Source organism: Eleutherodactylus coqui, chromosome 8, assembly GCF_035609145.1.
Source record: "Eleutherodactylus coqui strain aEleCoq1 chromosome 8, aEleCoq1.hap1, whole genome shotgun sequence".
Taxonomy (NCBI): Eukaryota; Metazoa; Chordata; class Amphibia; order Anura; family Eleutherodactylidae; genus Eleutherodactylus; species Eleutherodactylus coqui.
In genome coordinates, this window is record NC_089844.1 from 157,600,109 (window position 1) to 157,621,116 (window position 21,008).

At 49.0% G+C, this 21,008-nt stretch overlaps 1 protein-coding gene across 2 annotated transcripts; it reads right to left on the reverse strand.

Annotated features, from left to right (window-relative positions):
- Nucleotides 1–3,370: 3,370 nt before the first annotated feature.
- Nucleotides 3,371–20,347, reverse strand: MGRN1 (mahogunin ring finger 1). 2 transcript variants are annotated; one of them, XM_066576750.1, is made up of 18 exons: nucleotides 20,210–20,347; nucleotides 19,687–19,777; nucleotides 17,825–17,943; nucleotides 14,578–14,666; nucleotides 14,333–14,479; nucleotides 14,037–14,154; nucleotides 10,949–11,015; nucleotides 10,771–10,814; nucleotides 10,560–10,607; nucleotides 10,194–10,262; nucleotides 8,567–8,726; nucleotides 7,665–7,774; nucleotides 7,407–7,588; nucleotides 7,205–7,322; nucleotides 6,557–6,602; nucleotides 6,375–6,461; nucleotides 5,039–5,082; nucleotides 3,371–4,281 (listed from the first exon to the last, which is right to left on the reverse strand). In XM_066576750.1, the coding sequence occupies exons 2-17, from the start codon at nucleotides 19,772–19,774 to the stop codon at nucleotides 5,042–5,044; spliced, it is 1,533 nt and encodes a 510-aa protein (XP_066432847.1). In that variant the 5' UTR covers nucleotides 19,775–19,777; nucleotides 20,210–20,347; the 3' UTR covers nucleotides 3,371–4,281; nucleotides 5,039–5,041. The 2 variants fall into 2 exon arrangements, with proteins under 2 accessions (XP_066432847.1, XP_066432848.1); XM_066576751.1 differs by having other exon boundaries at nucleotides 20,206–20,260.
- Between the last annotated feature and the right edge of the window lie 661 nt (nucleotides 20,348–21,008).

Genomic DNA, 21,008 nt, shown 5'->3' on the forward strand with positions numbered 1-21,008 from the left:
CCATGCAAACTGCGCCAATGTCTGAGCCCCCTGGGTTAGGGGGACTACGGGTAACTTCAGTAAAAGGGGTGCAGACAGGGGTCACAATATATCTCTGTTCCCACTCCTCTCATCCCACATACACCCAGAGCCGACGCCACAGGTACATATCTCAGCATCAGCACACGTAATAAACCCTCTAAATTCCCACGCAGATGAGACCCCTTAGTCCTCCCAAACACAAGCGTTGCAGAAACACAGCATTTTTCAATGCTGCATTTACTACGGTTTCAGCAGCGTTGTCATGCATTTTTGACAAGCTTTGGCTGTGTTTACACAGTTGAAAAAACAGCCAAGGATGCTGAAAAAAGAAATAAAAAAACAAACAAAAAAAAAAACAATACTCACCTACCTGGCGCCATCGGTGTCCTCACCGCTTTTTCTCTGCAGCTCCGTGCAGGCTGGTGGGGACTTGTCATGGCTGACAAAACATCCATTGCTAGTAACGAATGACATCACAGCTCCTACCACTGATGTCACCACAATCTTCTTGTAGGAAGGTCAATGGATCAGAGATATTACATAATCCCTCAAGTTGTGTAATCTTCTTGGTCAGCTCATCCTTGTGTAGCTCCACCTGTCTGACCAGGTGAGACACTGAGAGTGACACCTGATCCTGCTGTCTGGTAATCTCATCCTGGATTCTCTTCTCCAGACCCTCCAGCTTCTCCCTGAGATCAGTGAACAGACCAGAGACTCTCTCGGTGAGTGCGGCCAATGTCTCTCTTTGTTCTGTCTCATGATCCTTTAGATTCTGGACTCTTCTTCCAGCTTCTTCGCTCTCAGACTTCAGTTTCTCAATGACAGGTCTCATATTCTCTTTCTCCTTCTCCTTCTCACAGGCCACGTCCAGTAGCTGCACATCATGTCCCTTGTGATCTCCGGCCACCCAGCAGGACACACAGATGCAGGCGCCATCTACAGCACAATAGTATTTCAGGACCTCATGGTGTGTGGAGCATTTTCTCTCCTCCAGGGTAACAGTGGGTCCAACTAGAGTATGTTCTGGTGACTTACTGTGTCTAGGTAAGTGCTCTTCACAGAATGAAGCCTCACAGAGCAGACATGTCCTCACAGCCGGGACCGGAGACTTTATACAGTAGGTACAGAAGATTCTGCTCCCCCTATCAGGCTGACTAGATAAGAAACGCTCCACTATATTCGCCAGCTTCCTGTTCTTCTCCAGGGCCGGACGCTGCTGGGATTCTTCTCTGCAGTCAGGACAGGAATACACTCCAGCTGCCTCCTGTGCATCCAGCGCCCTCACAATACACGAGCGGCAGAAGTTGTGTCCACATCTCAGGGATACGGGATCTGTATAGAGGCTCAGGCAGATGGAGCAGTCCAGCTCGTCCCGCAGGTCAGCAGACGTCATCATAGTAGGAAAGAGCGGGGAAACCAAAGCTAAAAAGTTTCTTTACATTAGAAGGACAGCGTTTTGGCAGCAGTAATAACTCCTGTTGTGTTTCAAGCAACGGTCACTCTTTATAGATCTTCAGAAATGACCATCGATATAGAAGACCGGCTGATGATACAGAGGTGAGCGTCACTACAGACACCATTATTCTCTTCCTCTACAACCAGACCGCCACAGAAGTCCTTCTACTTTGCTGACCGCTGATTAGTTTCTTTTTCAACGGCCGCAGTGTGCATTATAGTATACAGTAGTGAGTCATCTGCTGCAGCAGCTCATTATACTCACCACAGCTGCTGCAGACCTTCTTTAGGAAAGAAGTAGAGGAGTTTTACATCAGTCAATATTAGACAAAATCGCCCTTAGGTTACTAGTCCAAGTGGCCAGCAGCGGCCACTAGGACTCTCGCTCTACTGTTAATGTGCTGGGTGGCACCCGGACTTACAAGCACTGATCGCTCTAAGGCTTCGCTGACACCAGAGTAATGTGTTCTAGCAGTCGGCTCCATCCTAGAAGCTGAACGGGGATGGGGGGGGGGGGTAAAAATCGGGTGTGCTCCATGGATCCCACTGACCATGATTGGGCCGTCCAGTTTTCAGCTAGCCATTTCCCACATGAGATGGCATAGCTTGGTGCACTATTTCATGCTGAATCTACATTGGAGAATAGCTTACGCTGTGTGCATTTGGTACAACAACACTAAAATACCAAACAGGAGGTGGAAAGTAAGCACTTCCAGGACTCGTGGAGTCACATGATCCCTCTCTTCAGCCATTCAGCTGCTCCACCAAGGATCAGGTGATGCAGTCCAAGTCTCCAGTGTCTGAGGAGTCCTGCAGTGTCTATGATCACATGACCCTGTTCTGCGCTACTGGCTGAGAGGGATCATGTGACCCCTATAGAGACTCCTCACCAAAACCAGTATGTGCACTAGGGGCCATGTTGGGTGTATTTGTACCACTGGTATCACTATTCTGGGCCCCATTTCTGTCATCTACCTAATCATTGCTGAATCTTAAAGGGGTTTTACAGTGAAATACTATTGATAGTTGATCAGCTGGGGTCCACTGTTCCGGACCCCTACGATCAGCTGAGCAGGCATATGCTGGCCGTGCTGCAATAACATAGTGGAAGCCTCATGCCGACCTCAGTGTAGCGGCCGGCGCTTGTAACTGCAGGCATGGTTCCCATTTAAATCAATGAGAGCCAGGCCTGCAGTTACAAACGCCTACCACTAAAAGAAGGTCAGTGCAGAGGCTTCGATCTCTGTGTTACTGCTGCGCTGACGGCTTGCTCCCGTTCAGCTGATCGGTCGAGCTCCCGAGCAACGAACCCCGGCTGATCAACTATTGATGACAGATCATCAATATTATTTCACTGGAAAACCCCTTTAATTAAAATGACTGCTCATTAATATGCAGCTGAAACTCCGCCCCTGCCCAGAACATATAATTTACGCACTTCCTCCGCATGACCCGTCCTGTGGTTATATATTAACGGCTCAGCAACAGTGACCGCGATTGCACAAGGCCTAAACAAGGACGAGATGTCACAGAACTGAAGCTTTGTCAAGAATGGATCCTTTTATTTCACCAAATTTGCGTTACATCAACAAAAATCAATTTTTAAAAATCATTATTTTCCGGAGTTGTCGTAGTAACTGTCCTGTGGTTGGTATAAGGGTTTAATCCCATCAAGGTAGAGCATTGAACTGAGCACTGTAAAGGGGTAACAGCCACTTGAGTTAGTGTCCTCTTTATGGATAGAGCCACTTCTCTGTAGTACACAAATGGCTGATAAATCACCGTTTCATCACATCTCGACACCATGTTGTCGTGGAGGCCCAGTCTAAAGTGCACCCATTATCAAGAGCTTTAGCCCTAAAATACAACAAAATCCCCCCCCCACCCCCACGGCCAGCCTGCAAGTAGAAAGTCTGAAGTTGCCGTCCATCAAGTAGCATAACATTCAATAGATGCTGCATTTAGGGGTCGGGGACGCTGGGTGACAACCAGTAAGGCCACCATTAATGACCCCACTGCCATTCGCCCAGTTATGCAGCAGCACATCACTGCCGATGATCTGGAAGGCACTGGAAGCCTTAATGGCAGTCATTTTGGATTTCACCCAGCTTTCCCAGGGAACATCCAGCAGAAGGTACAGAAGATGACTCAAGAACTTACAGGCCGCCAGTTTACACCCTGAAACCTATATTCTTATTAAGGTGGCACCAACGCTGCACTAAGGTTATGGCATCCTAAACGTTGAGGCTACATTCAAGAATATGGGGTATCACATCAGCTGCTTCTATTAAGTAGACTGGACCACATAGCTGGGACCTTTGATTATATGGAGTCTGGGACTGATCCCTACAGGAGACTGAGTAGTGGCAGCCATAGCGACGAATCACCCTCAAAGTAAAGGAGAGGTGATTAGCCGTCAGCAAAGCCACAGGCTCCCTGTGCAGAATATCCGAGCCCCCTGCTATCAATATGAATATACTGCCATGCAAACATGCAGGCTGGCACATGTCGTACCATGCTCACAGCTGCAGACACAGGGCTGGCACAGTTACAATATACGCTGTCACATGGCACATCAAGCGGGTACTAAACTGATATTTATATACAGCCTGGCACATTGTAGTGTAGATTGCCTAATAGACGGCCACAGAGTAAGATACAATGTGAGGGGCGCTCTACCAGCCCCCCTGGAATGTACATGATTGAAGGAAACATTGAGTCCCAATCCGGACTACCCCAGTGTGGAGAACCGTACAGGAAGGCAGGGGGAAGGAATTCAGTTGATGGTTCGGTTGGAAGTCACATCTGAAAGGAAACAGAAGTTTAACAAACAAGTCAGTTTGTAGGCAAGTGGTATTCATTATCCTGTACTGATCCCAAGTTACATCCTGTATTATGCTCCAGAGCTGCACTCACTATTTTGCTGGTGGAGTCACTGTGTACATACATTACTTATCCTGTACTGATCCGGAGTTACATCCAGTATTATACTCCAGAGCTGCACTCACTATTCTGCTGGTAGGGTCACTGTGTACATACATTACTTATCCTGTACTGATCCTGAGTTACATCCTGTATTATACTCCAGAGCTGCACTCACTATTCTGCTGGTGGAGTTACTGTGTACATACATTACTTATCCTGTACTGATCCTGAGTTACATCCTGTATTATACTCCAGAGCTGCACTCACTATTCTGCTGCTGTTGGAGTCACTGTGTACATACATTACTTATCCTGTACTGATTTTGAGTTACATCCTGTATTATACTCCAGGGCTGTAATCACTATTCTACTGGTGGAGTCACTGTGTACATACATTACTTATCCTGTACTGATACTGTTACATCCTGTATTATACCCCAGAGCTGCACTCACTGTTCTGTTGGTGGAGTCACTGTGTACATACATTACTTATCCTGTACTGATCCTGAGTTACATCCTGTATTATACCCCAGAGCTGCACTCACTGTTCTGTTGGTGGAGTCACTGTGTACATACATTACTAATTTAGTATTATACTCCAGAGCTGCACTCACTGTTCTGTTGGTGAAGCCACTTACCTGTCACTCATCAATCCCAATAGAACAGGAATCTGGACCCAGCGCTGCAATGAACATAGAAGAATCACAACAGACTATCATAGTGACCGATGCAAGCAACATAGCGCTATATACAATAAAGCAGGGTCAGGGGGGGATTATATTGTGAACTACAGTAACCAGATATTCTACCAGCCTGGCATCTTGTGTTAGAGGGGTTTTGCAGGCATAAACACTATTGATGAGCTATTCTAAGCATAGGTCATCAATACTTGATTGGTCGAGGTCTGCCGATCATCTGAGCAGGCCCCAGCTGTCACTGCCAAAATACACTACTCCGACCCCTGTGTAGTGGCCTGCACTTGCAACTGCAGGCTGTAGCGCCGACCACTACACAGGGGTCGGTATCCTGTGTATACCGGCGCTGACAACATGCATCCGCTCAGCTGATCGGCAGACATCAGCCGGTCATCTATTAATGACCTATCCTCAGGATACGTCATCAATAGTATTTGTGCCTGGAAAAACCCTTTAAGAGGATGTTTAATGGTCGTATTGTTAGTGGTACTGGCTGTTGTCTCCTATAGTCCAATACACTATAAGTAGTGTAGCCACCATGTAGGCCGATAGTGTTAACGCCTGTATCAGCGATTTAACGAGTGCTCAAACCCTGTCCTGGGGTCACGTTTACCATATACTATTAGCCAGAGTCCGCAGTTCATCTTCATTACGAATCTCTGGGAGAGCCATCACTCCACGCCCAACCGTGTCCCACAGATTCTTGATTGGATGGAGATCTGGGGATTGTGCTCTGGAGTGACACCACTACGTTTTCACAATGGACGGCTTAACCACCAACCTGCCTCTGCCAATACACACAAAACGGTCATCACTGATATCAGGGCACCGCCTGTTAGGTGATGTGATGTTTGTTTTTTTTTGCTTGTTTTCTTCATACAGCCAGGGTTTTTTTCTCGGGGTAAAGCTTATATTTCAAGCCCTTCCTGGCAAAAAAAGCGTTACAAAAATCACGATATCACCGCGGGAAAACGCAGCGATATAGCACAGAATACAGCTGCGATATCGCTGACGGACGTGTGAAAGAGGCCTCATGGTGTGGGGTGCTCTGAGGCAGTATATATACTGGGATCATTCATGTAACCACATATGGCTAGGTGTAATTAAGTGACCAAATGCTGCTGGGACTTCCTGCTGGGAATGGGGAAGAGAGAGCTGCTACATTCATAGCTTGGACACAGAGTGACTTATTCTAAACCTGGCTGACAACGCAACAGGATAGCAGAACCCCTTCTATTCTGAAACGTTCATAAGCGCAAATACATTTCAAGGGGCTCACCAGACACATCTTGGGCTTCTTCCTCCTTCAGCTCCTGGGGCTCTGGGCTTTCAATTGGCTCATCAACTTGGGACTGCGACCGACACTCTACAGAGAAAAATGACATGTTTAATTATTACAGAGGAACAGGCAAATATCCCGATAGAACACAAGGTTAATTCAGCGTACGAGAACAAGATTACCTTGATGCGAGGAGACGATCTCTGGAGTGTCGGCAGAGGAGATATTCTACAAGATAGCAAACCGTCACACGGTCACATGTGCGGAGCAGTTCCAGTGGCCCACATCAACATTTGAATCCCGAGTCACATGATATTTTAAAGCAACCCTCTAGTTTTACGTCGAAATTCTATCCTGGGACCAGAGAGGGTGGGCGATAGTACCTGCAGTTCTATCGTCGTCTGCTCTGCTGGTTTCAGGTCCCATTTCCGGCTATCCAAGATATTTGGCAAATTCAGACTACCCAATTCCCACAATGTATTGGTAGCGGTAGACCACCAATGCACTACACTTGCTCTCCGATTGGCCAATGATGCAAATTGAAGCAGCCATCTTGGATGGTCAAAAACAAAAGACCAGAACCAGCAGGTTGGACAGACAGCAGAGAAGAACTGTAGGCAATATTCCCCCTGTACCCTCTAGTTACAAGGCAGGGCAGTCAGACTAAAATTGGGATTGCTCTACGGCTGTGTAAAAGAAGTCTGTTCCAGATGGAAGAAGACATTCTATCACCATCTAGAGGCAAATACCCTGCAAATCGTGTCCTAACCCAAAGAGCCTTGCAACCAAAACGCTGCATCAGCAGAAATAGTGAGACTATCTATACCCACCTCTATCTGCGAAGAGTCTCTGCTGAGGCTTCCGAGTAACTCTGGCTTCTCACCGTCACCAAGTCCCGTCACTTCCTCATCCTCTTCATGGATGGGAGATGAAGGAGACCGCAGACCACTGTGGGACCATGAATAAGAAAGGGTTAAAACAGAGCAAGACAACTCAGCAGGAGGACTATGGGGAACAAGGGGCCGCGCTCACCTGTCAGGGGTTTTTACGTGCTTGCTTTTCTGAAGGGAGTTGTCTGGAGGTCCCCGAGCAGGTAGACCCTCACTGTAAGGAATCTCTTCATATAGAGGGGCAGTGGCAGGGGGTGAACGTAGGCCATTCAGAGCCTCTAGCAGGGAGATGGGTTCAAACCCCGGAGGGATGTTATCTGCACCCTAAAAGGCATAAAGGTAATATAATGCCGGAGCTATGTAATAAGCAGACAGATGACATGCAGGAGATGCCACTTACAGAATTGTCGTCGTGGTCCAACGTCTGGGCCAGTACAGGGCTGAAGGAGATGGGTGGGAGGGGTCCCGGCTTCCTCCGCACGGCCCGGATCTGCAGCAAGGCGCGGAAAGCTGCAAACACACAGCAGATTGACTGTTGGGTTTATAGGTGGAGGAGGCAAAAATACTAAAATTGTGAACCTTAGGTTTGTCTGGATGCTGCTAGGTAACCCCTTTTTTATTTTTTCACCAACATTGTAGAAAGAGACATGGACGCCCGTCCACATAAATGGATCTGGTGCTTCTTGGCAGTATTTAGAAGAATGAAGTACTTTGGTACATATTGATCAAATTATACAAACCAACTAGCCGGTGACGTCTACTGTGGCCATACACAACTGGGTGCTGCACCACTTGGTGACCCCCACAATACAGCGCCGGCAGGAGGAGACCCCTAATTGTTCCCCACTGTCAGGCTCGGGCCCCTCTGCTCCAGGGTTGTTTTTTCATTTTAATTTCTCTATAGGAAGATACCCATGGCGGCCCTGCGTGCCTTCACAAGACCCCAGACAGCTATGGTAACTGCGATCTCATACCAGGAGGCCATTTGTGAGATGTAGGGAGACCCCTTCTTCTGTGATGCCATTTAAAGGCTGCCATCAGTACTGCCAGCGACATGTGGGTGGTTAAACAGCCAGGATCAGAGTTTTCTCCGATCCTGGCTATTGCAGTTGGGTTTCGGTAGTCAAACCCAGCCGACAGCTGCCACATATTGAGCAGGCTCGGCTCCGGAGCCCGATCAATACACCAACACCAAACATACAGCGGATGTTGGGAAGGGGGTAATGACACGTTTAGGCAGGTTTTAGAGATGGGTGAATGCTCAGCTGACGCACAACCTCCCAGCATGAGTGGTTGACTCACGTAGTCGGCAGATGGGACAGTTATTGGCCTGGTAGCGCAGGGTGTCGGCACAGGAGTTGCACAGACAGAGGTGTCGGCAGGGCAGGATCAGGGTGTCCCTCAGGTCGGAGAGGCAGACCACACACTCGTTACTGTTATCGCTGTTCTCGTCTTCTGAAGGCTGTGGAAACACAGAGGGGCGGGGGGGGGGGAGGGGGGAGGGGGGTATGGTCACATTGAGAACAAGAGACTCCCAAAGTGAGAATTATCTAAAAGCTTATCCTTGTCTTCTTCAGGATAGTCATTGGTGGGGATCCTGGGGCAGCAACCACCAATGTCCTTGGACGTACAACCGTTTCCAACACTGTAGTTCAACCCATCCAAATAACCGTAGCTGCAGTACCAGACACCGCCACACGGGCAAAAGCGTGCCTGGGCCGTGGGAGGCTGCACCTGATCACCCAACGAGTGAACTAGTGCTTGTCTATCTGTAGCACATCTTCCCGTGGGAATGGGGAATGTGTTGCAGAGGTTTAAAAGAAAAAAAAAAAGCAGCATTTGGGGGAGGGGCGGGGCCTGTTTGTAGCCTCCATTAAACTATGATTAGCGCTGGGTACTCACATTACAACGAAAATACCCAATCCCAGCCACTGAACTCTTTTCACAGTGTGCTGCTCTGCTGTGCTGCCGAAAGGGATCTTCCAGGCAGTTCAGCAGAGTCGCGGACAAAGTTTGGCAGGGATCAGTTTCAGCATAACTTAATGGAGGCTTCAAGAAAAGATCCAGAGAGCAGGGAACAAAGGACTGTATGTAGGATAGTTTCTCCCGCATATCCACCTGTGTAAAGAGTTAATCTAGCGACAATCTCGACTGACACATAGTTTAAAGGGGGTATCCTGGGCATTTTAAACTGATGACCCATCATTCATAGGGTCTGCCACTCGGAATCCCCATCATCAGATGATCGATCAACCTGCTGTCAGGGCAGCGGGCCGGACGTTGTCATTAGTGGGACACAGTCTTCAATCCCATTAGCATCAATGGAGCGCCGCACCTCTTACACGTCCTGCTCTTCTTTATAGTCAGTACGGGACATCTGATTGTGACCATAAGAGAAGCAGGAAGCACAATAGGAGCGCGATGCTCACAGTGATAACAATTGGAGTGAAGTCGACTTCCTACCCCATCCACTACTGATGAGGATGTCTGGCCTGCAGCACTGACTGCAGACCAAAAGGTTAGCTGATGGATGGGGATTAGAGATGAGCGAGTATACTCGCTAAGGGCAATTGCTCGAGCGAGCATTGCCCTTAGAGTACCTGCCCGCTCGAGATTGAAGGTTCGGGTGCCGGCGCGGGGGAGCGGTGAGTAGCGGCAGTCAGCAGGAGGGAGCGAGGGAGAGAGAGATCTCCCCTCCGTTCCTCCCCGCTCTCCCCCGTAGCTCCCTGCCCGCCGCCGGCACCCGAACCTTTTGTCTTGATCGAGCAGGTACTCGCTAAAGGCAATGCTCGCTCAAGCAATTGCCCTTAGCTAGTATACTCGATCCTCACTAATGGGGATCCTCAGCAGCAAACCCCATCGATCAACTACTGATGACCAAAATACCCCTTTAAAACAGAGCTATCACCCCTTGTAAAAGGGCCCTTACCTTAGTTTCCTGATTATTCTTATTTTCAATGCCGTAGATTTCCTGCAGCAGATAACTGACTCGGTCCACCTGTAACACATAAGCCACGCCGGTCAGTAACGGCAGCCAATATATACTTATAACCTGTGCCATAATGGTCACAAGGCGTCTGCACCCCTCTATAATGGGACCCCAGTTACCTCATCATCTACTGGCATTGGACTCCCCCGTAATTACGTAATTTGGCCGAGTCGGGCGTGTATGTCATACAATGTAAGAATGATAAGCGGCTAACAGCTACAACTGGTGATGCCTAGAGGATCCTGTAGAGACGTGCGGCACATTAGACCTAAATCCACAGACCGAGAAGGTTTGGTTATTACTCACGATCTGCTTCTGTTTCAGAGGTTTCACCGAGAAGCTGCCATCAACGTGCTGCAAAGAAGAGAAAAGCGTCAAACTAGGAAGAGGACAGCGCAGGGGCCGGCGCTGCGGGGAGGGGTCTGCTGCCGCCAACATGGGAAATCTGCCATTGAATACCGTCTACTGGGCTCCATGTGACGCTCAGGAGGTGGCGGAGTCATAACCGGGTTCTTACCTTCTCAAACGCCGCCAGCAGCACATGAGCGTGTCCCGATCCCTCTGTAGAAAGGAGAGAGGCATGACCAGCGGCACGTCATTCACACATTATAACCCGCTACACCCCCATTCTGTAATAAATCCTCTTTTTAGGGGGGTACAGGGTTCAGATCCACGCTCAGTAATTCTTTCCTTACCTCCACCTTCGGCCACGACCGCCTGGATGACCAGAGGAATGACCCCTTTATCAAGGTCAAAGTTCAGCTGGGGAGAATAAAGACATCGGTGTCAGACTACAGGAATGTGTAAGTGTCCCTTCCTGACTGCTGGGGGTCCTGAATGAAGGGACTGTGTTGGATTCCCTGCAGTGTGAAGACAAGACCTGGGGGTGCAGAGAAACCCAACGAGGGGAGACCGACGGGTGACGGAGTTGGAGCACTTACAGCGCTTAAAAAAGTTATGCCCAACACCCGCAGCTCAGACTGCAGGGTCCTGCTCTGGGCACCCCAGCAGAAAGATGGTTTTCCGGGGGTAAGCCACAGCCGGTGAGACACTTCCCTGCAGTGGTGTTTATTATACAGTGCGAACATCAGGACTTCACGTTATTTCCAACGCAGGGTCAGTAAACTGCGGTAGTGAGCTGCAGTATTACTCAGATCAATTTGGGTGGAGGGGGGGGTTATTTAAATTAACCCCTGTATTCCTAAACCATGCTGGTTATTGTGTTTTTAAACCTTATTTCTTTTTTTACATCTATATCCCCCATGACGTCATACAAGACCTCTGGGGGTCATTCACATGTTTTTGTTCCCTTTAATTTAACCCTTTCCCACTGTCGCTGGGGCATCCATAGGAGCCCTAATTACAGAAGAACATCCCCCTACTGAGACAATATTCACTGGCAGAGCTGGGTTAGCGTCTACCAAGACCCAGCAGCACTGCCGTAGCAGAAATCACCGGTGGTCATATGATCGCCGATTTCTCTCTGGACTACATAGCGCTCATTGTAAATGTAGTTTGTAATGAAGGCAGAAGCGGTTAAAAACTACTTTTTCCTTCTCCTCAGGGTTCTCGGCTGTGACGAACAACTGAGGACGCGACCTGCTTCTGCTACATTGCAGGAATAGAAGCTTTAATCTGGCACCGTACTTTGGCCATCAGCCGGGATTAAAGTCAAGGGCCTTAACCCCTTCATGACATGGCCTATTTTGGGCTTAAGGACGCAACAATTTTTGGCGGATTTTCTTCTACGTTTATCAAAAGCCATAACTTTTTTATTTTTCCGGCGACGCGGCCGTATAAGGGCTTGTTTTTTGCGTGGTGAACTGTAGTTTTTATCGGCGTCATTTTGGGGTACATTGACCATATTGTAAAACTTTTTTTTTTTTTTTTATGATAGCAGGGAGAGAAAACGCATCAATTCTGCCATAGATTTTTTTTTTTTTTTTTTACAGCGTTAATCATGCAGCATAAAAAAAATATTCCATTTTTTTCTGCGGACCAGTACGGTTACGATACCAAAATTCTTATTTTTTTTTAGGTTTTTCCATTTTTCTGCAATAAAAACCTTTTTTGGAAATTTTTTTTTTTCTAAAATCGCTGCATTCAAAGTCCTGTAACTTTTTTATTTTTTATGTGCAGAGCTCAATGAGGGCTTATTTTTTGCGAGACGAGCTGTAGTTTTTATTGGTACCATTTCCGGGTACATACGGCTTTTTTGATCACTTTTATTGCGTTTTTAGTGAGGCAAAATGCTAAAAATTAGCATTTTGCCTCAGTTTAGCTTTTTTTTGCGTTTTTTTCCGTGCACAGTCAAAAGCATGTGCATCTTATTGTACAGGTCGTTACGGACGCGACAATACCAAATATTTGGGGGTTTATTTATTTTTTTTTTACCTTTTTTTATGCTAATCTGAGAAAAATCATAGAAAAAATGTTTTTTTATTCTTTTTTTAAACCATTTTTTTTTTTTTGTTTTTTTTTTACAACATTTGTGTCCCCCTGGGGGACTTAGAACACTGCCCTGATGATCGCTGTCATAAGGCATGGCAGAGCTACTGCTCTGCCATGCCTTATCACTTATACAGCGATCTCAGGCACTGGTAACACAGGACGCCAGTGTCTGGCGTCCTGTTACCATGGCGACAGGCCGGGCTCTCGCGATAACATCGCGAGAGCCGTCCGGAGACACAGAGGGAGCACGCTCCCTCTGTGAACTCTTTCCCTGCCGCGATCTACTTAGATCGCAGCAGGGAAGGGGTTAACAGCGGGGGGCACATCTCCGATGCCCCCCCCGCTGTTGCAGCGGGACGCCGGCTGTGACTGACAGCCGGCTCCCGCTGCGGGATAGCGCGAGATCATATGTGATCCTGCGCTATCCCCAGGACGTAAGTTTACGCCCTGTTGCGGGAAGTACCCTGCTGCCAGGATGTAAACTTGCGCCCTGCAGCGGGAATGGGTTAAACTTCCCGCACTTTAGTCCTTAGAGGGTTAATGGAGGAAGAAGTTACATCTTAAGTTAGGGAAACAGCTTATTTTTGCCCTTTTTGTTTGGTAATTACAAGAACAGCACAAGGTCCACCCTGAGGGCAGCCGCTCTTACAAAGTGGTCCTCTGTTCTGGCCATAGACGGAGGACCCTGCTTTATGAACAGGGGTTACTATATCAGCACAACCCTTTAAAGTGGTTTTCGCAGAGTCACCATTTATCATAAAACGTAACTAAACTTTTTACAGACATGTGACTTGTCAGAAGTTTTGCTCAGTAGAGGTCCGGATTCGGAGACCCCAACGATCGCTAAAATAGGCAGAAGCACTCATCTGAGCACTGGGCCTACTCTGCTGTTTACAGCATGGCTCAAACCAGTGTATGCACTCCAGAGAAAGTCTATGGAGTCCGTATACCACTCACAGCGACTCCGATGAGCACTCCTGCCCATTCGTTTCAGTGATTGGTGGGGTCTCAGCACCCGGAATCCACCGATCAAGACTCCTGACATATCAGTACGAGACATCAGAAGTATGGAAAGAGTTTAGTTATCCTTTAAGTGTCTGATCGCTGGGGGTCCGACCAAGTACGGGAATTCCATGCAATCCCGCTGGTTGAACATGCATACTGCCACTCCAGTCACAGTTTATGGGACTGATTGAGATAACAGACTACGGTGCTCGTCTATCTCAGTCAGTCCCATACAGTTGATTCTGGCAAAGCCCCTTTAAGTGAAGGTTGAGGGGGTCCCAGCAGTCAGGAGATACCTGTGGCAAGAGGGGATTCTGTAGCACTCACCTCGTCATCCTTCCAGTCGTTGAAGTCGATTTTAAACACTGGCAAGGAGAAGTGCTGGCTTAGCCCCCGCTTGTAGTAGACCGTCTGAGACTGCAGGGCAGGGCTGCGAGGGCTGTACCTGTGAGGGATGCAGGGATAGAAGAATGAGACAGTCCGTCTTGTCCTGATGGGTAACTAAGATCCGCGCTGGTGTCGGCGCTTCTGGGCTTTACTTAATAAAGTCGAATTTAGCTTTTGTTATTCAGGAGACTGCAGTACCTTCTCTCAGCCTGCAGGGGTCACTGTTAACTACTTACACGGCCGTCCCCCCAACAAACTCCTCGCTGGCCTGACAGTAGACCGTAATCGCCACACGGGCGTCTGCATCAAATGTGAACTCTAGACCGTACAAGACCCGCGGCTTTCCTCCATCCTCCATCGGACTGTCCGTTCCCTCCTTGTATCTGGGGAAAAAAAAAAAACACACAGAAGGCGTCACCACAATACACCCATGTGTGACAGCGTTCGGTGACCAGAGGGGGCGCTCTGCAGTGACCCTTACCTGACGAGCCGCAGGGAGTCCTTGCGAATGTTTACCAGACTGCGTAGTGTCTTCACCGGCTCGTGGGGCGCTGGGGTCAGGTAGGGGAACTGGGAAGACAAGACATGGAAGAATACAGACTGCCACAATACATATCATGTCCTCAAGATCTCTGCTTACGGTCAGTGAATAGAGACATTCAGGGTAACATCCAGAGGCTGAAAACACATCCTGACTTAATGCTGCTCAGAAGGGGCAAGTTCGTTACAGTGTATCAGGGCTCCCCTGTATTAGTAAGGGTCATTTTCAGCCGTATCATCCACAATGCACAGGACCAGTTAGCCAATCACCGGCTACAGAAGGCACCGGGCCCTGAGCAGCACACGAGCGCTGCAGCCACCCCCGGGATTACAGTGACGGCCCTGCACTGCATCGGGCGCAATTTCTGTTTTACCCCATTCCCTGCACAACCCTTTTTATTTCCAGTCTTGAGAACCCCCCGAAAACAGAACAATTCCTTTAACCCTTTCCAATCCAATTTGTATCCTGGTTTTCCCAGGGGGCTTACTCTTTTTCTGCCGTTCTACAACGGCGCTATATGCTGGCTAAAGCCAGTACTGCATGAGGTGACACGTTGGATAGGCTCCGACAGCAGAGAGGCTGGCAATATACAGTAAGAGAACCCAGATGGATGTCTTTTAACATCGGCGCTGTACAGCCTTAAATCCTAATGTCTTTAGACGTCAGACAGTGGATTGGAAAGGGTTAATCATTGGCTGCAAACCATCGGGAGCCTGACCTTTAACCCCTTACCACAGGACTATATGTACGTTCTGGCTGTGGGGTACTTAACACAATAGGACGTACACTTACTCTCTGGGGATAGCGTGAGATCAGAAGAGACAGCCGATAGCTGTCTGTCACCAATAGCCGGCCACCCTCTGCAACAGTAGGGGGTGCATCGGCACAGCGCCCCCCGCTGTTAGCCCTGGACTCTCGCGATGAAATTGCGGAGAGCCTGACGAGATGCCATGGCAGCAGGACACCAGCTACAGGCGTCCTGCATTGCCAGTGCCTACAAATCGCTAATACAAGCAATAAGGCATTGCAAGACAGACGTTCTGCAATGCCTCATCATAGCGATCAAAGTTGCTCTTGTACAAGTCCTGTACAGGAACATAAAAAGTGTATTAAAAAAAGGAAAAACGTGTAAAAAATAAAGTCCCACATATTTGGTATCATTGTATCCAAAACAACGCATACAATAAATTGAACATGCTTATCCTGCACAGCAAAAACCCTGAAAAACTGAGGCGAAATGCTTTTTTTTCATTTTGCCTCCCAAAAAAAAAAAAAAAAAAAAAAAAAAAAAAAAAGAGATCAAAAAATTCATATGCACCGCAAGACAGTACCAATAGAAACTACAGCTCATCTCGCAAAATATAGGCCCTCAGAGAACTCCGTCCATAGAAATTTTTTTTTAAAGTTCAAGGACCTCGAATGCAGCGATTTAGAAAAAAAATAATTTCCAAAAAAGGGTTTTTATTGCGGAAATACCTAAAAAAAAAAAATATTAGAAATTCGGCATCATTGTAATCATACCGACCCGCAGAAAAAAATAATTATAAAAGTTTTACCATACAGTCTATGTACCCAAAAATGGTACGAATAAAAACTACAGTTCGCCACACAAAAAACAAGCCCTTATTTGGCCGCTTAGACGGAAAAATAAAAAAGTTATGGCTTTTGAAAAATGGAGATAAAAATCCTCCAAAAATCGTTGCGCCCTTAAGCCCAAAATAGGCCACGTCCTTAAGGGGTTCAAGAGCGCCCCTGAATTTTCCCCTTTCACTAGAGCAGCTGTTCCCCTGATGTGAATCAGTTTGCCTTCTCTCGTTTAGTTAACCCTTTCCATTTAAAAAAAAAATCATACCCTTTAGTTGGGTCATGTGATCTCATGGCGCCCCCCCCCCCCCCCCCCCCCCCGAGGACTTTTAACGTTAAAGGGGTATTCCGGTTATAGGAGTTTTTTCTTCAAGTTGTCAACTATCCATGGGATGGGTGAGAGCTGATAGATCGGTGGGGTCTGACCGCCAATCCTGAGACTGGGGGTACTTACGTCCCCCTCTATTTCACAGTTGAGGATGTGAGCTCCCACTTCTGTAGTGGAACGGGGCCGTCGGTCACACATGTGCAGCAGCGACTCTATTCCTCACAATGGCGCAGACACATAGCAGAGCGCAGCGTTCATCCATCTGTCTGCCCCACAGAAATGAATGCAGCAGCACCGACCAATCAGAGCTCGCCATACAGTGGAAGGGTGAGAAGATATATATTTTTACCTATAATTGGAATACTCCTTTAACTGTTTTCTGAAGGGAGTCACTACTAGGACTTCCCGTGGATGGTCAGTACAAGACACTCCCACCACATTACTGGTGATGATCCCACAGCTGCTGTCACACAGGTATAATAGAGGAGATCACAGCTCATTGTCCTGACTATATACTTTTGGTCTGTAGCTTATTTAGGAGAAGGTAGAGGCAAGGCCGGCCTCACACGACCGGATTCCTATTGTGGAATCTGTGATAGGCGTTCGCAGCTAATCGCACGCATTGAGAAGGAATGCGCTTCTGTTTTTTTCTTCTCATTCACGGATACAAATTGCGTACTCCACGAGTGGAGGGAAAAATAAATAAAATATTGCAGCATGTTCTACTTTGCTGTGGACTCTGCACGGACGGCCTCCATTGAGGTCAATGGAGGCCGTCTGACAAGCGGTCCATACGCAATAACATCGTGGATGGCCCGTGGGTACCCGTGTCACAGCCTAGCAACGACGTGGGAAATACATTTTTTTTTGGTAAAATCTGTACTGTGCAGGACCCCCTGCGAGCCTCCATGCTCATCGCATTACAGACTTTGCAGGGACGCATGGTCGTTGACCGAGGTCACAGCCGGATTCCGCTGCGGGATCCTGCATGTGGAATCTGACTTGTTTGTGTGCAGCCGGCCTTAATGATATTTCCACTGTCCACCCAGCAGGCAGAAATGGCATCAGCAGAGCTTAGCTAATGGCTAAGCATCATGGGATTGATGTGAAAGTGAAGCCAACAAGGAGAAGGTGCCTGATAAGCATCAGACAGGGAGTGGTAACGCATGGAAGACAGTGCGATATACAGAGGTGACCCTCACAGTGTGACAGGCCATCAGGTGAGGTGGCGGGCAGGGATAGAGCTCCTTTAGGACGTCTGCACACACAACGCACCTGAACGGGACGGTTTCCCAGGAAGTTGAGGTCAGTATTCTCCCCAAACAGGTAGCCCTCGGGATGTGGGGTCTCAAACTTTTCTCCCCCCATGAAGAAGTGACTGGCAAAATAGTTTCCTGGAGGACAAGAGAAGAATTAGTTATGCATCACTTACTTGAACCCCCACGGATACGTCCCCAGCACGTTTACACGGCTCTACTCCCGCTTCCATCCTCCTCAAGCACACGGCGGTCTCCCCAGCACGTCCACACGGCTCTACTCCCACTGCTATCCTCATCACGCACACGGCAGTCTCCCCAGCACGTTCACACAGCTCTGTGCCCACTGCCATCTTCCTCTTGCACACGGCGGTCTCCCCAGCACGTCCACACGGCTCTGTGCCCACTGCCATCTTCCTCTTGCACACGGCGGTCTCCCCAGCATGTCCACACGGCTCTGTGCCCACTGCCATCTTCCTCTTGCACACGGCGGTCTCCCCAGCATGTCCACACGGCTCTGTGCCCACTGCCATCTTCCTCTTGCACACGGCGGTCTCCGCAGCACGTTCACACGGCTCTATGCCCACTGCCATCTTCCTCTTGCACACGGCGGTCTCCCCAGCACGTTCACACAGCTCTGTGCCCACTGCCATCTTCCTCTTGCACACGGCGGTCTCCCCAGCACGTCCACACGGCTCTACTCACGCTTCCATCCTCCTCTTGCACAAGGCGGTCTCCCCAGCATGTCCACACGGCTCTGTGCCCACTGCCATCTTCCTCTTGCACACGGCGGTCTCCCCAGCATGTCCACACGGCTCTGTGCCCACTGCCATCTTCCTCTTGCACACGGCGGTCTCCCCAGCACGTTCACACAGCTCTATGCCCACTGCCATCTTCCTCGTGCACACGGTGGTCTCCCCAGCTCGCTCACACGGCTCTATGCCCACTGCCATCTTCCTCTTGCTCACGGTGCTCTCCCCAGCATGTTCACACGGCTCTACTCCCACTGCTATCCTCCTCACGCATACGGCGGTCTCTATGGCACGTCCACACGGCTCTGCTCCCGCTTCCATCCCCCTCACGCACACGGCGGTCTCCCCAGCACGTTTACACAACTCTACTCACGCTTCCATCCCCCTCACGCACATGGCGGTCTCCCCAGCACGTTTACACAACTCTACTCACGCTTCCATCCCCCTCACGCACATGGCGGTCTCCCCAGCACGTTTACACAACTCTACTCACGCTTCCATCCCCCTCACGCACATGGCGGTCTCCCCAGCACATTCACACGGCTCTACTCCAGCTTCCATCCTCTCCACACGGGTCGTCTGTTAGAGTGCATCCGTGCGAAGGAAGGCGAGTTGTGCGTACGGACACGTTAGCCGGAGCCCCAGCGTTGTATTCCGCTGCTCCTGACTGTGCAGCCTGTTGGTCCCAGTGATTCCTGACATCCCCCTCTGACCCCTTTTAGCGATGAGCAGTTTCCAGTCAAAGGATCCCTTCTCATTGGCGATCGCGCCATTCTCTGTATACTCTCCACACGGTTACACAAGGACACCCCTCGCGGTTGGCAGTGACATCCCGGCCCGTCCAGCACCGATGACCCAGCCTCATTGGGATCACTCACATCGCTGCCATCTAATGTGGATTCACACGGAGACTGATCCATGGAGAGCTTGTCACATGGCTTTACGCCACACCGCGGGGTCACGGGAGGATTACCATACAGGGGAGCGCCAATGTGAGAGCACTGGGCTCTAATAAAGGGGCAGTCAGCGTGTGATACATACATATTACATCCATGGGCAGTATATACAGACTACAACCCCCATCAGCAGCCGCAGTCACTATGTAACCGGCACAAGAGCTAGCACTCACCTGACTTCGGGGGGTAGCGGTAGGCAGAGTTGGCCTGGATGTCGATGTCTTCCACCCCCGCAATCCTCCGACCCCAGACGGCCCCCATGATCTACGAGAGACACAACACATGAGTCCCCGGACAAAAGGAACGGACACCTGTCAGCTCTGAAACACCCCCCCCCCCCCCTGTGCTTGCTGTCAGTGAATGGGAACACTTATTTAGAGGCTGAAAACCTCTGACAGCTGAGGGTCTGTTACTGTGTGTCAGCCAGACAAGGGGGACAGTGTGTGGTTTACTGCAAATGGCTACAGAACCATGGCGGATATCATTATTCACAGGGCAGAGCAAAAATGTGTATGTATATAGTATATTACATGTAGCCCTCCCTGGATACTACAGCTCAGACCCAACTATGCTGGGACTTGTAGTCCCACAGAGACTTCAGAACCCCGGAGATACACATACAGGGCCCCTCCCTACATGAAGACATATGTGGTCCTCAGACCCCGCACCGCCCGCTCCCGGCACTGACATACTTGCCTTCCTCTCGTTTTCGGTTTCTGGGCCTCCTTCTTCCACAAATCCCTGAGATTCCACCGCTAGGCCGCAATCACTGCCGGGAGTTGTAGTTCGTACGCCTTCACTTTACGGGCACTTTACGGTCTGGAGAGAGTGCAGACGAACTTCAAATCCCGAAATGCACCGCGCAGTCCTCACAGCTGACCAGCGTCACCAAAGAAAACAATACCTCGGACCGTACCAAGAGTGCGAAGACTGAAGGGGGAGGTTGTGGAATGGTGCATTCACGTGTTAACTCATGCAGTACCAGACGGTATTGGTTGTTAACTCCTTATAAGCTGGGTACATGTTGCAGTTTTCGACTTGCAAGTTGTAGTGAAAATATTTGATGTGCTTAGTGGCTGATATACTCATTGAGGACGCTTAGAGACGTGAGCCTTGCTGAACGGTCACTTATAAAGTCATAGCCAGTCTTAGAATGATCCTGAGTTACAGCCTGTATTATGCTCCAGAGCTGCACTCACTATTCTGCTGGTGGAGTCACTGTGTACATACATTATTTACCCTGTACTGATCCTGAGTTACATCCAGTATTATACTCCGGAGCTGCACTCACTATTCTGCTGCAGTTACTGTGTGTATACATTACTCATCCTGTACTGTTTCTAAGTTACATTCTGTATTATACTCCAGAGCTGCACTCACTATTCTGCTGGTGGAGTCACTGTGTACATACATTACTTATCCTGTACTGATCCTGAGTTACATCCTGTATTATACTCCAGAGCTGCACTCACTATTCTGCTGGTGGAGTCACTGT